We start from the raw sequence: 15,545 nt of genomic DNA on the forward strand, positions 1-15,545 counted from the left end.
TGAGCAGGGAGCCGGTGTGGGACTCGATCCCGGGACTCCAGGATCATGACCTGAGCTGAAGGCAGTCACTTAACCAACTGAGCCACTCAGGCGCCCAAGACCTCATACTCTTTGACCATTTCCCCAACTGGTTGGGATCACTCTGACTTCTGTTGATTTTTTTTTTTTTTTTAAGTAGGCTCTACGGGGGCACCTGGGTGGCTCAGTCGTTAAGCGTCTGCCTTCGGCTCAGGTCATGATCCCAGAGTCCTGGGATCGAGCCCCGCATCGGGCTTCCTGCTCGGCGGGAAGCCTGCTTCTCCCTCTCCCACTCCCCCTGCTTGTGTTCCCTCTCTCGCTGTGTCTCTCTCTGTCAAATAAATAAATATGATCTTTGAAAAAAAATAATAAAGTAGGCTCTACGCCCAACATGGGGGTCAAACTCAAAACCCCGAGATCCAGAGTCCCACGCTCTACAGACTGAGCCAGCCAGGCGCCCCTCTACTGTTGATTTTTTAAAGAGGTTAGCAACTCCACTAAATTTGGCCCATATACAGAAATGGAAGCAGGCTTGTCTTTCAAGCCTCAGGTCAGTCCAGAACACATTTTGGAGATCCAATTAGAGCCACTCAAATGCTTTGAAAGCCAACTATTGATTAGAAATGGGAATGTCAAGTTACCTTCACCCTAACAATAAGCTCATTACAAGGCACTTCAGAGGGATTCAAGCATTAAAGACCTTGCTTTGATGACTTTGAAAAGGTAGGAAAAAGTAGCAAGATTAGTTAGGAAGAGAGTTTTTCCCCTCAGATCAGAAACTAAAGATTGTTGGAAACTCTTATAGACTGAAAGACATATATCCAAATATATTTTTGTATATGGATAATAACATGTTTATTAACTAATAAGCTTCATTTCAACCCCAGCGTCCCTATTTGGGAAAAAATTAGTTGCTTAAAGGGAGTCTTTGAAAATACTAGTTCAGTGAATGTTCGGTACAGGAGAGGGTACTACTCTTTAAGTACTCAAGCGATGCTCTTGACATGCTTTCTGTAACTGGGTTTGGATTGGCTCACCTCGACTCTCTCACCAGTCTCTCTTGGTGCAGATAGCACCCTAAGGATGCTGGGGATGTATAGCCGAAGAAAGCAAGAAGGTATTCTGTCACTTGTTTTTTAGAACTTGTATTCTTAGTTTCTGCAAAATGACAACTCCATTCCGTTGTGGTTCTAGCTAACATGGCATTTCAGCCCCCCCTCTTGCCTTCTGACTGGTTGCTCCAGACCAAAAAGATTACATTCATTTATGTCTACAAGTTTCTAAAACCCCTTCAAGATACTGCCGATGTGGAGGGCTGTGTTGTGTGTGTGTGATCATCTTTCTTCAGATACTCACTCAGCAAGTATTTTTGAACACCTATGAAGTGCCAAACACTGCACGAGTTGCTTGGGATGTGAGAGAACCAGAAAAACAAAAAAAGATTCCTGCTCTTGTGGAGCTGTAGTCTAGTGGGGAAGCATTAGGGATACTGACAATTAAAAATAACGAAGTTGCATAATGTGTTACAAGGGAACCTGAAGGACCATCAGCACAAACCGTAAAAGGGAGGAAAAGGATTGGGTGGGCAGCCCGCTCGTGGGAAGGGTGTGAGGTTGGGAGGCGGGTCACTCTGGTAAGTAGGGTGGTCAGTGGAGGTCTCCCTGAGTGTGGCTTGAGCCAAGACCTGAAAGAGGTGAGGTCTTCAACCAAGCAGATGTCTAGGGAAGAGCATTCTAGCGGAGAGAACTGCATAGAGCAAAGGCCTTACGTGCTTGCATATCAAAGAAATAGCAAGGAGACCAGTGTGATTGAGGATGAAGCTGGGGGGGAAATGGAGTAAGCTTGGCTTTCTGCTTGCTGATCATGAGTATGATTTTTAAGCTTTTTATAACGCTCATACTGACGATAATTAACCCTTTAAAGAGATTTATGTTTGACATGTCAATATGGACACAACATAGTCAAGTAAAAATAAAAGCAGGTAATAAAACAGTATGTGTAGAAATGATTCTTTTAAATTTTTTTTTTTTTAATTTGAGAGACAGAGAATGAGAGACAGAGAGCATGAAAGGGAGGAGGGTCAGAGGGAGAAGCAGACTCCCTGCCGAGCAGGGAGCTCGATGCGGGACTCGATCCCGGGACTCCGGGATCATGACCTGAGCCGAAGGCAGTCGCTTAACGAACTGAGCCACCCAGGCGCCCTCTTTTAAATTTTTTTTAAAAAACAGACATAGGCATGGCTCTCACTTTCTACTTTATACAGTTGAAAAAATCTATCCCTTCACTATCATCTTTGGATTGCAGGCTTCTTGAAAACAGGAGATACGTCTTTGTGGCCAGACAGCAAGTAGCATAATGCCTCTGGTTGGTGGGGATGCTGGTGAGTAAGCCCTCAATATATACAGGATTTGAATTAATATGTTTAATTGTGCCTGTTTCTTGTTGAATATGGGTTTTTCTATTTCATTCCTGACATATTTCCTACAAACCTGTGCCTTTCTTTGAATTCCTTTGTGATGATTTGGAACTGCCGTTAGACTTTCCCATTCACAGACCTAGTCTACGTACCGTACAACACAAGGTTTAACCAACCAGCCTGGCTTCTTACATTCCCCTTCCAGGTCAGAAATACGGCGCATCCTCTGGAGCTTCCACTGGGGAATCTTTCTTCCCACTGAATTCTTTCCACTAGTTCTCCAACTTACTTAACTGTTGAAATGTTTTCCATCATCTTTAGATCATCTTTTTTTTTTTTTAAAGATTTTATTTATTTATTTGAGACAGAGAGAATGAGAGACAGAGAGCATGAGAGGGAGGAGGGTCAGAGGGAGAAGCAGACTCCCTGCCGAGCAGGGAGCCCGATGCGGGACTCGATCCCGGGACTCCAGGATCATGACCTGAGCCGAAGGCAGTCGTTTAACCAACTGAGCCACCCAGGCGCCCATCTTTAGATCATCTTGATACCTGTTTCGTACCTGCTTCAATTCCATCTGATGATGGCCATTGGGGTGGTCTCAAGATTCCTATCCAGGAGCATACTTATGTCGTAGATTCTCACTCCCAAGAACTATTTTCCAGATGTCTTTCTGCCAGTTTTAAACCAGTCCCTGCTTTAAAATGGCTTCGGTGAATGACCCACAGGAGCCATGCCGGTCCCTGAATTACCACATAGCTCCCTAGTTGAGAAACATCAAATGCTCCCTCCTGGGGTTCCCTTCGCACCCTATATGAACTGATCAAATATAGTTTCATTTGGCGCACTTCTGCTATTTTCATTCTCCAAATCCTAAAAATGCACCTACACTTTGACCGTTCAATAGTCCAAGGTGCTGGCACCGGGCCTCACTGTATTTCAGCTCGCTGGCTGGTGACACCTCCAAAAGCAGGGTGGCTGCAACTTGTGCCCAGTGTCTCCTGGATGCGTGACAGCTGAGTACAAACTCAAAGTTGGCCACATCTCAAGCCAGGTGCCCTAGTGTCTGCAGGAGGAATGTCCTCTGCCTTTGGCTGAACATATCGCTGTGTTAATTTTCCCTTTAGCACAATCCAGACCCTGCAACTCCTTTTGATTCCAAGTGGCACTGTACAGTCCTTCTAGTCCCTCTGTCCTCTTCTAATCATGTAAATTATCTGCCACATTGAATTGGTATTTACTAAAGAGAGCAACATAATGGACATTACCACCAGCAGAAAACCACTCCAGTTGGGGCATCAGGGTCACCTCCGTGCATCATCAGAGTATGACTCTACATTGTTGTCCTATCAGGTTACTAATGAAAGAAAAACCCTTGTTGGCAATTCCTCTCCCCCCAGCCAGGGCCTTCCTGTGCCTCCCATATGTGACATAGGACCCACTGGTACGGCGGTGTGCCTCGGGGGCAGGGCCAGGCAGTGGTCATAAATGAAACTGGAAGGCTTTCCTCCTCATGTTGTAGCAGGGTTTTTTGTCTTGAATAAAGGATCTCTTTACCAGCCAGGACCCCCGGAAGTACTGTTCTTGACCCCTGACCACAGACCCAGACCCTACAGGGTTTCCCCCGCCTCCCCACCCCCAGCTCCAACCCAGTGCACCACCCTGCTTACCCTTCAAGTCCTAGGGTGGGAGGGGGAAAGCAGGATGGAGTGCTAGTCAAGAGGATTACCCTTCCCCTACTCCATTCTCCCTTCTCCTGTCACCGATTTCTGACCGGCTGTCGATCCTATCAGGGGTCCATAAAGCGAGGAGGACTCTGGCCCGGGAGAGGGGGGTAGGGGTTAGGCAAACAGGCCAGGGAGGCAGTTGGTTGAAGTTTAACCACAATATTCTTGGTCTCTATTGTTTTGAGTGAGGCCCAATATTTCCACAGCAGGATTATAGGATCTGATTAACCATGTTAGACAACAATGCCGAGCTGGGATGGGCTTCCCCTTCCAGCTGCCAATATGAAAAAGTAAATATAACACCCAGATTTCAGAAGGGACTCCCAGCAGCCCCCAAGCCCTACTCCCCAATTCTAGCCCTACTTCTGTTTTGGGCCCCAAAGTGAGGGGAGGAAGAGTGTGGCACCGCATGCTCCTTTAACTCCTGGCCCTTGGCCCAGCAGGACAGGTAATCCTGGCACAATCTTCCCAGGTGAGTCAATGGCTGTGTGCTCCCCACACCCTGGAGTCCTTCCAAGGCCTCTTCCGGGTTCCCCTAAGCTGGCCCAGACTCTCAGGAACCCATGAGAGTTAGGTGTCGAGAGGCTAGCACTCATTCAAAGGGTCCAGGAGTGCAGAGGGCACAGCAGAACCTGCTGGGCTCCAGGAGAGAGAGACCGAGTGCAGGTAGGACTTAACAGCTTGGAAGAGCAAAGAAGCCATTGCTGGAATGCTTTGGTGCCATCTAATGACTTCATGCGAGCCAGGGTAAAGAAATGAGACCCCAGAGTTGAGGACCACCATAAAGCAAAGTCTTGGGAGATGGAAAAGTATTCCTCCAAGGGTCTGGGACAAAAGACAGAGGATAGCTGGGCTTCCAGCTCAAGGAGCAAGGGATGCCCTAGGTCCCTCTGCATCACACACATGCACACACAGAAGCTAACTCAGACTCTCCCTGTCTGGATGTGTCCCCTCAGGGTGGGATCTTCTGACACCCTGTCCGACAGAACATGGTGGGGGCGGGGAGGGTAGGAATAGAGCAATAAAGAGCCCACAAGAATAACCAGTAGCTGTTTCCAGAAGGTCATGGCAGTTCAGGAAAAGTCTCCCTCCAAAGTGGGGCTCTCTTCCCTTCCGACATTCTTCTCTGTAACTGAGTGCCCAGCATAACCCATTGGAATTCGGTGAGCTCTCGTATTTACTGATGCCAGGAACAGGGACTAGGAACCCAGAGCTGTAGGCTCTGAGGCCGGAGGTTTCCTGTAGTAGGTCACTACTCCTTTTGAACAGTTTCTTCTTCAGGAAAACTAGAATTAGAAAATACTTCAGGGCAGAGCTTAGGAAAGCATACATCCTGGGGCACTTGGCTAGCTCAGTTGGTAGAGCATGCAACTCTTGATCTTGGGGTTGTGAGTTCGAGCCCCATGTTTGGGGTAGAGATTACAAGAAAAGAAGAGAAGAGAAAAGAGAAAAGAACACATCCTGATCTTATAAAAACCCATTTGGTAGTATAATACCACCATGGTGATATTTTCTGAGTTAGGGTTAAAACGGACTCTATTCTCAAAGAATATTTTACTCCTTGAGAGTATGAAAGGATGAAAACAAGAGGCACACAGGAAATAGGTATACAACACAGGTGACATCAATAGCCCAAATAATGAGGGGGTAGGCAGAACAGACACAGAGCCGATTACATCATGAGGATGGGTTATTATTTTTTTTTTAAAGATTTTATTTATTTTTTAGAGAGCGAGCGAGAGAGAAACAGCATGAGAGGGGAGAGGGTCAGAGGGAGAAGCAGGCTCCCCGCTGAGCCGGGAGCCCGATGTGGGACTCGATCCCAGGACCCTGGGATCATGACCTGAGCCGAAGGCAGATGCTTAACCATCTGAGCCACCCAGGCGCCCCCATGAGGATGGGTTATTAAGAGGATTTTAGGTTCCCCTATACTCTTGGGAGCAAATCTTTCTAGTTTTGTAAATAGGAGAACATGAGGGACAGAATAATTGTGGAGAGAAGGAGATGCCCCTGGCGACAACATCCAGAACAAGACTAAGTTGTGGCCTTTTCCATCGCCCCTCCTCCTGCCGTCGCCAGTCAGAGGCTGACACGTGAGGCTCCTGCTCATCTCCCAGCAGACCAGGGCGAGGAGCGGGGGTAAGGGCTGGGGAAAAATGGGAGGTTTCAATGAATAGGAAGGCAAGAAACGGGAGTTCAAATGTACCACCAGATAAAATTAAGCAGCAGTAAGGGCTGAGTATTCAGGAGACTTGACCATCTCTCCTTCCCCCAAGTGCTCCCTGTAGGTGAAGTGCATCAGACCCGGGGGAAGGACGTTGGTCTGATACGGACAGATTCTTTCCTGGCCCGGAGCATAGGAGCACTGGTCTCTCTCTTTGTTACCTTACACTCTAGAAATTCCAGGGTGAGCTCCTCCGGGTTCAATGGGAAGATGGAGACCAGAAGCTCCTCTTTCCCTTCTCAATAACTTTTCTAGCCTTTGGAAACACTCCTTGATCTGGGAGACCGGCTGACCCATGACAGAGTGGAGAATGACCCTGGTGGGATTTTTTCCAAGGAGGCAGCTGCGGCACTGCCCTCAAGGCCCCTGGTAAAGCCCTCAGTCAGGCCTGACTGAAGGAGGTGCTGCCCAGCTGGAGTGCTAAGGGATGAAGATTTCTCTTCCAGCCCAGAGCTTGCCTGTCCCAGCTGACTGTGGGGGCAGGGGAGCCCCGCAGCAAGGCCAAGTAGGCCTTGCAGCCTAGGTGGCGCTATTTCCCTATTTTTAGGTCAAGCGGCTGCACGAACTTCCTCGAGGTCCCTAGTCCTGCTCCTGGTTTGCTGGCTTGCTCGTGTAAACCACCTTATATTATTTTTTTTTCTAAAAATACTCCAAAGCAATTGAAAGAGTCCCTTCTCCCACCAGCCAGCCCTGGCCCCAGCCCCGGCCCCGGGGAGCGGGCGGGTAGGCGGGGAGGTGGGCCACTGCTTTATTAAACACAGGGAAAACTAATATTTACGGAATAAAATTTATGGAGCAGCCACGAGAATTCGACCCTTTTATGTGCATGTGGGGTGGGGGTTGGGCCAGGCTGGGGGCCTTGGGGAGGGGCCCAAGCCAGGGGGCAGGGCTGGAATACAGCCTGGCTAGGCCAATTTGTCGAGGCAGGGATTTCCCTGGAGTTGGCCCAGGATTCTCAACCACCACCCGTAGCTCTGAGGGGCAAGAATACCCACCCAAGGCAGAGCCTCCGGGAGCAATGTTTCTCTAAGGATGTGTTTAGGCAAATCCCCACGGAGGTAGTAACCTTTGGGGTAATGGGGGCGGTGGCAGGGAGATCACTAGGCACGTTCTTACTTAACCTAATTTTTAAAAAAGTCACGCATTCTTTTGAGAACACGAAAATGTTATGCTCTTAGAATTTTACTCACAATTTTAGGGGATTCACAAACCCGAGCCCCCTCTGATTAAAAATGCATGCTCTTGGGGCACTTGGGTGGCTCGGTCAGTTGAGCATCCGACTCTTGATCTCGGGGTTGTTGAGTATAAGCCCCTCATTGGGCTCCACGCTGGGTGTGGAGCCTACTTAAAAAAAAATTAAAAATTAGAAAAAAAATGCATGCTCTTGAAACCGTGGTTTTAGCACAGAGGGATTATCCAGGGTGAAGAACGCTTATTTCCTCCCTCAGCTGGCTGGGGAAGTCTTCCCATTTTTTATGTGGTCTCATACCTCATCTATGCAGAAATCTGGCTGTCTAAATTATGCCAAAAAGAAACTAGGGAAGAAAGTGAGCCACCTGATAGATTGTTTTTACATAGTCCTCAGTTCACTTCAACGATAGTCTGGACGGTGGGGCGCATCTTGGGGTGCTGCAGTCTGGAGGCAGAGTTATTGGTGGTGACTTGGAATGAGCCCTGGGGGAACTCTCAGACTCTGCTGGTCGGTGAAAGCACGGGGGTCCTGGAGTCCTGAGAGGCTCTGCCGTGAGGAGCCAGTGGGAACCAGAAGATCCTGCTGAAAGGAGGCAGGTGCACAGGAGAAGGATGGTTCCAGCACAAGACAGGAAAGAAGGCCTAACACCCTTCCCGGAGAATGTTTGTCAGTCATATACACACCAATGCAGTTAAGAACTCAGAAGTCTGGGTTTAAATGCTGGCTGTTACTTATTAGCTGTGTGACCTTTGATAAGTCACTTAATCACTTCAAGACTCTATTTCCAAGCGGGTGAACAGTATCTTCTTCCTCTGATGCTGAGAGGATTCAATGTCAGGCACTTACCAGAGCACCTGGTGTATATTAACTGCTCAGTAACTGTTAGCTGCTTATTATTAGTGCTGTTCTTCTTATAATCATTATTATTTTATTATCACTTGGGTTGTCGTCTTCCCCATGACCTGACCTAAGGACAGAAACACCTGTCCCAGACAGAGAAGGCATGGGGATGAGGAGGCATTTGACCATCGTAAGTAAATAAACCAGGAGAGGCCTCCATGGGTTCTGCCCCGACTCCTTCCTCCACCTGACAGCTCCCAGGGAACATCTGAGTTCAACTTTCCTTCCTGTCTCTCCAAAGTAATGTTTCAGATGGTCTTACCTGTCGAGGACAACCTAGCAGGAAAGGCCAAGGGACTTTGCCAATCCTGGTCTGCTAAATCTTGCCTGATCTGCCTGAAGAGTTGACTTTCTAACGAAGATGCCGCCTATCTCATACAAACTTTGTCTTTTTTCCTGCTAAGGCCAATTCTGTTGTCTCAGAGAAATCTGTGGCCGTTCCTGCTCCCTGCTGGCCTGCCTTTTCAAGTTCTTCTAGTTGCCATGTTATTTGAAGTAGCATGAAGGATGGGAGAATAAAATCCCTTTCTCTCCCACTCCAATGGGAAACTACCTCAGCCCTTGTGCTCGGAGCTCTTTATAATTTCAATCCCAGATTGTGGTTTAGTCTGTTGTCTATGCCTTGGAAACAGACAAAAAAACAAAAAACAAAAAAACACCCTACATGACGTTGGGCAGAGGACAGCAGCAGTGATCTGTGCTGTGTTGTGCCCGCCACGGAGAGAGTTCTCTAGACCAATGTTCCCAAATGGAGGCTTAGCGCAGGCCACAACGAGAGAAGCATGAGAAGAATCTGAAGGAGCAGATCGAGGGCCTAAACTTCATCTAGAGACAACAATGGGTGGGGCCCAGTAAAGTGAAAGAGGTTGGTTATATGTTCCACAGAATAAGCCATCTCGAAAGCAGGGGAGTGTGAGTGCTTTTTATTCCGGGCTTAAGAGAGAAGTGGGTCTCTGAGGAGCTAGGGACTCTTGAGAAAGGTGGACAAGGCTTCCTGAGCACGTTGTGCCTTTTTTGCTGACTTGTCCTCTGCACCTAAAGTCCATGGTAGGATCCTGGGTCTGGGGAACCTCCGACAAAAGAGAGGAAGGTATGGGATTCTCAGAAGCTGGCTTCCACTCGGCTAGGGAAGGCCAACGCCCAGCGGGTGGGAGCCCAGATTCCCTGGGTTAACAGTACCCACGCCTGTCCGCGGGAATTTCTGTTACGTCAGCCTTGCTGTGGGGCCTCTGACTATGTAACCCCGTGCTGGAGATGCTGTTGCTACAGGAGCTCCTCTCAAGGTGACACGAGGAAACTATTCTCCAAGCCCATTCTCCGCAGTCGGGACAGGGACAGGTTAACTGAAGAGCCCCCTTAGCTTCTTCCTCTTGACCTTTGACAGCTGAGGTCTGTGCATAGGGCCTGAAGTACCCTAGAATGAAAAGGAACCCGAGTTAATAGAGGTGTTTGAACAGATCCACTTAGGTCAGGAGAGGAACTTCCTTGCTCCCATGGCCCTGGTGGGGATGAGGGGCTGACACAGGTGTTTTGAAGTCTCTGCCAGGCAGTGAATGTGACACAAGACTTCATGCCATGTGTACATCCCTTCTCCCCTAAGGAACAACCTCACAGACCATCACTGGAAGTGGGATAAGGAAGAAAAGGAGTCAAGGTCCTTCACTTAGTACAGGGAAGATGCAAAAGACCATGACTCCCCTATCTAGAAATCCGTCATCCGGTGGCCTGGTCACAAATATCCTCCAATATTAAGGCAGCACCTCCACTAAGTGACAACTCCAAGGACCTCTGGTTCGGGGGCTGCAGGTGTGTGACTCACTGGGGGCTCTTTCTCGGGCACTGGGAGGGATGGTGCTGGTTCTTCCGGCTGGTTCAGAAGTTGGTTTTCGGTCCCTTGTGGGGAGGCACTGCTTGAGGGCTGAGGATCTCCTGAAATCAGAAAGATCAAGGGAAGACAGTGATAAATGCCTTCTTACCAGGGAGGCATTAGCATTTAGCAAGCATTCTGATCAAGGCCAGGGTTTAGTACTAATATATAAACAGACAGAAGTAGCTGTAAATCCAACTTCCAGCTGACTCTCGGAAAGCCCTGTTTCTACTCTGAAGATTCCCCACTTTCACTAGGTAGGAGAGGAGTTTCTTTGACTCAAAACAGCCAACTACTCCTCAACAGACAGGTAGAGAGGTGAGTCTTTCTTCTGGTCCTCTCACTAATTCTTCTAAGCACCTAGACCAGTTCCAGTGGAAGTTTCTGCAATGACGGAAATGTTCCGCATCTGCACTGTCCGACTTGGTAGCCGCCGGCCATGTGTGGCTACCGAGCAGTTCAAGTGTGGCTACAGCAAATGAGGAGAGGTATTTTTCATTTTGTTTCATTTGTATTTAATTTAAATAGTCACAAGAGGCGAGAGCTACCATATTGGCCGGCACAACCCGACACCGTAACTCTAACCCCAGGGAGACCAAGTACCTTTGGAGCTACTCACCAGTGCCCTGATGGTTCTGTCTCCCTTGGATCTCTTGTCTGGTGACTGCCATATACAGATTCTGTAAATTCATGACAAAGGGCCTTCCATCACCTACGCTGCATGCCTCTGGTAGTTTCTATAGGGGAGCGGAGATGCAGTCATTGGTTATACTCTATCACCAGAGAAAAGGAGTTTGATATCCCACTGGCAGAAGTGGGATCAACCCCAAAAGAATTTATATAGAGAAGTTCGATTCAACATAGGACGTCCCTATCCATACCTTGTTGGGAACAGTATAAAGACCTCTCGTGAGGTCTTCTCTAATAGGCAACTCCAAATGTCTATCTTTAATTCCCCCAATACCTATTATGTTTTCCCATGAATACCCCTGGGGTATTCACCGAAGAGCCTCTAGGCTCTTTCTTCCAAAGGGATGACCTCTGAGAGGGCTGTTTTAGGAAATCATCTTTCCTAAATTGTCCCTGAGCTGTACAGATCACTGTTTTACTTACATTCACTCCTAAAGTTCCACACTAGAGAGAGAAAAAGGATGAAATGCAGGAAAGGGGAGAACAGGCAAAATGGGAATGACAGACTGAGAGACAAGGCTAAATTACGGAGCTATGGTGTTCAGTCGGAGGAGATGGGGGGACTAAAGTGTGCAAAGCTTTGGAGGCTTCCCTGCCATTTTACATTGCTTTACTGCAATCCATGAACCCACAAATGGGGGCAACCATTCCCCCAAGAGGGGAGAAAACTGGTTCTTGAGGGGTGAAAAAAATCTTATTCTTTTAAAGTATGAAACATCTACATACAGTACACAAACAGAATTTTGCTCTATCTGTGGTATTAAAATTTCCTGAGGGGGAGTGATTAGGAAAAAGTGTCTTAGAAAGGCTCCTGAGCAAGGTGATGATGGGGAGAAAGTTGAGAAATACAGCTATCATCACACTCTATGTACCTGTTTCCTTCGCTGTGAATGAACTGTGGATTTATATCCACAGGAAAATGCTCTGCCTAGTTCAAGTTTCAGGCACTTGGCTTAACGGCTGACGGCGGAAGCAAGTGCAGTAAAAATGAGATGAAGGCGTATGATATCCCAGGGTCCCGAACCTGGCTGCACTTCACAATTTTGGAAAGGACCCAGAGTTCCTTCACCTGTGCAGGCAAATCGTCATGGTTCCCAGGCAAGCTAGCAGGTCTCTGAGGGAAGCCATGCCACCAGCTCACAGGGCACCCACCCAAGAATCCTGGATGGACCCACAGCTCGCGTCAAGGGCACTTGCTCTGTGCTCTAAAAGGCATTCATTTCTGAAAACCCGCCGCGGGAAAAGGATGGAAGAGAGAACGCAGGAGAGGTTCTGCTCCTTCCAGAGAAGGATGGAAGAGAGAACGCTGAACCACAGTCAGGACTCTCTCTCCCTGAGGATGGAGGGATCTGAAACACGTGTTGATCCCCAGGAAATGCAGTATCCATTCGTACTGCAACCCTACCTCTGTAAGGTCTCTATCAGGCTTGCACTTTCCCGGGAGACCACCAATAAAGTCAGAACTTGGCTTCTGGCCAGCAATCACCGCAGGAGTGAAAGGGCCCTGAGGAGCAAACTGAAAAGGGGGGCAAACTCTCAGGCCATACACCTTGACCTCCCCTCACTCTCCTTAATTTCAGCTTCCCCAAGCCACGTACTCCGAAAACATGTCCTCTGCTCTCCAGCCAGACAGCCCTGACAGCAGAGAGGCCAACAGCTGTTCTCCTTCCTCACCTCTCCTGTCTCCGGGGCCGCCCTTCAGATTGCTCACAAAACGTGGCCTCTTTCAGGCTCCGGCACACAGGGCTTGCTAGGCCCTGCGCTCTCTCTACAAACGGGTGGGGCAGAGTCTCAGTGGTCCCAGCTCCCTGCGCCCTCCGGCCCCGCCTGCCCCTTCTGTGGAACCAGACAGACTCTTACGTTTTTTAGGGCAATCTTTAGCCAACTCCTGTACTGAGTCTCACAGTGAAGGGGCAAAAATGAAAGGCAATAAAGCCAGTGCTGTCCTGAGCCTAAGTCCAAATACAGAACCAGTATCTTGGACCTTCCTCCATCCTTCCCTGTCTCCAAGAGATCTGGTCCTGCTGTTGTTGCCAAAAGTTATCCCACCTGAGTACTCTCAGAAAAGTACCACAAAGAGAATATCGGGGGCTGCCTGGGCGGCTCAGTCGGTTAAGCGTCTGCCTTTGGTTCAGGTCAGGATCTCAGGATCCTGGGATCGAGCCCCATGTCCTGACTCCCCGCTCATCAGAGAGTCTGCTTCTCCCCCTCTCTCTCCCTCTCTCTCTAGTAAATAAATAAAAATTTTAAAAAACAAAAGAAAGAATATTGGTACATTTGCTGCATATTTCCTATATGCTAGACACGGTTCTAAGAATTTAAATGTATTGATGCATTTTGTCTTATTCCCTGCTGTCTCCCTGGCACTTGGACTCAAGTAGGGCTCTATAATCAACCATGAATGAATGAACATGGTTGGCACTGGTATGACCCCATTTTACTGAGGTGGTTCCAACTAGTAAACAGAGCAGGATTAGAATCCAGACAGGCTGACCTCAGGGCCGACGCATATAATGACCACCCTATTTACTTCTCTAAATAGCAGAATTTTAGTCCCAAGGGCCATACAGCCTTTCCCAGGATCACAACCATCTGTGCCTCCCATCACAGATCACTTGCCTCAATTCCCATCCAGCTCAAGAACAAACTCCCTCAGGTGACAAGAGAGAAGTGAGCAGAGAATCTGGAGGTTCAACCTGAAAAGCTGGCCCCACCTGGAACCCTCAGGGGCTGAGGCCATCCCTCAATCCTAGTCCAGCCATTCCCATCATCACTGATTCCATGCGCATTATCCTTACAATATGCAAGGAAAAGGAGGTGGAGAGGCCCGGGCTTGGGAAGGAGAAACATTAGCTCCCTGTGCAGGACAATGGCAGGGGCGAGCTGGGGCAGGCCACCGAGATCAAAGGGAGAACAGCGGGGTCAGGACTAAGAAAAGCAAACAGCAGTACCCCCTGCCATAAGTAAGAAGGAACCAGGAGCAAGGTGTACCAGCCACAAAGCGGTTCACTGCCCAGAGTGGGGAGGGGAAGAAGAGACAGGTCGGTCTACTGTGGAATGCATTCATCTGATTAACCCAGAATCAATTCTACGCAGCAAAAAGCTACTGAGATTCTACCATGTGTTAGGTACTAGAGGACTGGGGCGAGGGAAGGAGATGCACCCTTCCCTCCTCAGAACGGGGCTGAGTCAGCCAAAGATAAATAAGTCAGAGTCCCTGCCTCAAGGAGTTGATATTCAGGTGGGAGGAGCAGGCAGATTTCAGGTTTTTTCCAAGTGTTACGCTATCACAGAGTTAGAAACAAAGGGTAATAAGAACTGGAGAAGAAGAAAGGAAGGAATTCTGACCATCCAGCAAAAAGCCTGGGGCAGGATTGGGGGTGGTGAGGGGATGGGGGTGACATAGGCCAGCCTTGCAAATGTGGGGAAGTATTTGAATCACAAAAGTGTGAAAAGACAGGATACACTGATGTATCTCATGGGAAATAAGACCAGAAGACTAAGTTCATACCCGCCAGATTGCTAAGGGCTTGGTGTTCTAAACTAAGGATATGCCCCTGGAAGTTTCCTTTTGTTTCACAAAGTGGCTTTCTCTACTACACCCATGCTTGCCAAGGCTTGCTTGGCTCTGAATGACTATTGAATCAAGGGTGAGGGGTCAGAAGCATCCTCTGGGTTTGCCTTCATAGGCTTTCTGCTCCATTTCGTACCTCTTCACTAACTGAACTGCTAGACCGTGACTCTTCAGTAGGCAAAACAGAGCTACATTTCTCTCCTATCTCCAGTTCACTGGGACTTTGGCCCCTGCCATCTGGCCGTATCAGGAGCTTTAGGAAAACCAAAGCTACAGAAATCCTATAGGGCAGGGACGCCTGGGTGGCTGTGGGTTAAGCGTCTGCCTTCGGCTCAGGTCATGATCCCAGGGTCCTGGGATCGAGTCCCTCAGCGGGGAGCCTGCTTCTCCCTCTCTCTCTGCCTGCCACTCTCCCTGCTTGTGCTCTCTCCCCCTCTCTCTCTGACAAATAAATAAATCTTAAAAAAAAAAAAAAAAAAGAAATCCTATAGGGCATTTTATTTCCCCTTCTTTTCCTACTGCAGCCCATTTCTGTTCCTAGTGCCCAAACTCCCCCTCTTTAGTGGAGATGTATCTGTAACTTCCATCACCACCATGAGGTCTCAAACTCACTCCCAGTGGTCCAGAAATTCCAAGGCTCCCTCCTGCTCACTGACCCCAGCAGGATCTGCTGGAGAGATCCCAATTATTGCTTTCCATTAGAAATAAGAGGTTGGGGCACCTGGGTGGCTCAGTTGGTTAAGCGACTGCCTTTGGCTCAGGTCATGATCCTGGAGTCCCTGGATCGAGTTCTGCATTGGGCTCCCTGCTCGGCGGGGAGTCTGCTTCTCCCTCTCCCACTCCCCATTTGTGTTCCCTCTCTCGCTGTGTCTTTCTCTGTCAAATAAATAAATAAACTCTTAAAAAAAAAAAAAAAAGAAATAAGAGGTTGATGGAGCGC

The 15,545-nt window shown here is 48.5% G+C and overlaps 1 protein-coding gene across 10 annotated transcripts in view; it reads right to left on the reverse strand.

The window, feature by feature from the left end:
- Positions 1–5,892: 5,892 nt before the first annotated feature.
- The window catches only part of LOC123838312 (non-homologous end-joining factor 1), a 94,000-nt gene continuing 84,347 nt past the window's right edge, over positions 5,893–15,545 (reverse strand). For 5 of the 10 annotated variants that reach the window (XM_064587070.1, XM_064587073.1, XM_064587071.1 and 2 more), the window contains 3 exons: positions 10,961–11,078; positions 10,294–10,403; positions 5,897–9,888 (listed from right to left, as the gene is read on the reverse strand). In XM_064587070.1, coding sequence (XP_064443140.1) covers positions 9,814–9,888; positions 10,294–10,403; positions 10,961–11,078 — 303 coding nt within the window. In that variant the 3' untranslated portion in view covers positions 5,897–9,813. Of the gene's footprint in view, positions 9,889–10,293; positions 10,404–10,960; positions 11,079–15,545 lie in introns of those variants that run through there. The other 5 variants (XM_064587067.1, XM_064587065.1, XM_064587064.1 and 2 more) reach the window with 3 other exon arrangements.

The sequence above is a fragment of the Mirounga angustirostris genome, unplaced genomic scaffold, assembly GCF_029215605.1.
Source record: "Mirounga angustirostris isolate CCGP_5_RB_7025 unplaced genomic scaffold, mMirAng1.0.hap1 SCAF_3, whole genome shotgun sequence".
Lineage (NCBI taxonomy): Eukaryota > Metazoa > Chordata > Mammalia > Carnivora > Phocidae > Mirounga > Mirounga angustirostris.